The 340-nt window shown below is 66.5% G+C and overlaps 1 protein-coding gene across 1 annotated transcript in view; it reads left to right on the forward strand.

Moving 5' to 3' along the window:
- Nucleotides 1-340, forward strand: part of HSPA9 (heat shock protein family A (Hsp70) member 9) — a 25650-nt gene that overhangs the window by 2562 nt on the left and 22748 nt on the right. Inside the window, exon 2 of the mRNA XM_017738154.1 lies at nt 92-225. Coding sequence (XP_017593643.1) covers nt 92-225 — 134 coding nt within the window. The remainder of the gene's footprint in view (nt 1-91; nt 226-340) is intronic.

Genomic DNA, 340 nt, shown 5'->3' on the forward strand with positions numbered 1-340 from the left:
AGCCCAGCTGCAGCCACAGAAGCACTCCCAGGAGCAGGTGGCAGAGCCACAAGTGTCCTGCAGCCACCAGTGTCCACCCCAGGGCTCCCAGGACGCTGCGGCCGAGCCAGCTGGGAACAGCCCGGCCCCGGTGGCAGAGGCGGCCCCCAGGAGACCGTGGAGGTTCACCGGTCTGCAGGGGGCGGCCCCGAGACGGCCACCGCGCCCCAGCCCGGTGTTCCCGGTGTACGGAGAGCCCTTCTGGGTTTAGGGTTCAATAAATTAGGATTCCCCCAAAGAGCCTGCTGAGTCTTCCTGCTGCTCTGGATTTGACTGGGACAGGGGCCCTTTCTTCCCAGGC

Source organism: Corvus brachyrhynchos, unplaced genomic scaffold (genome assembly GCF_000691975.1).
Source record: "Corvus brachyrhynchos isolate BGI_N302 unplaced genomic scaffold, ASM69197v1 scaffold616, whole genome shotgun sequence".
Lineage (NCBI taxonomy): Eukaryota > Metazoa > Chordata > Aves > Passeriformes > Corvidae > Corvus > Corvus brachyrhynchos.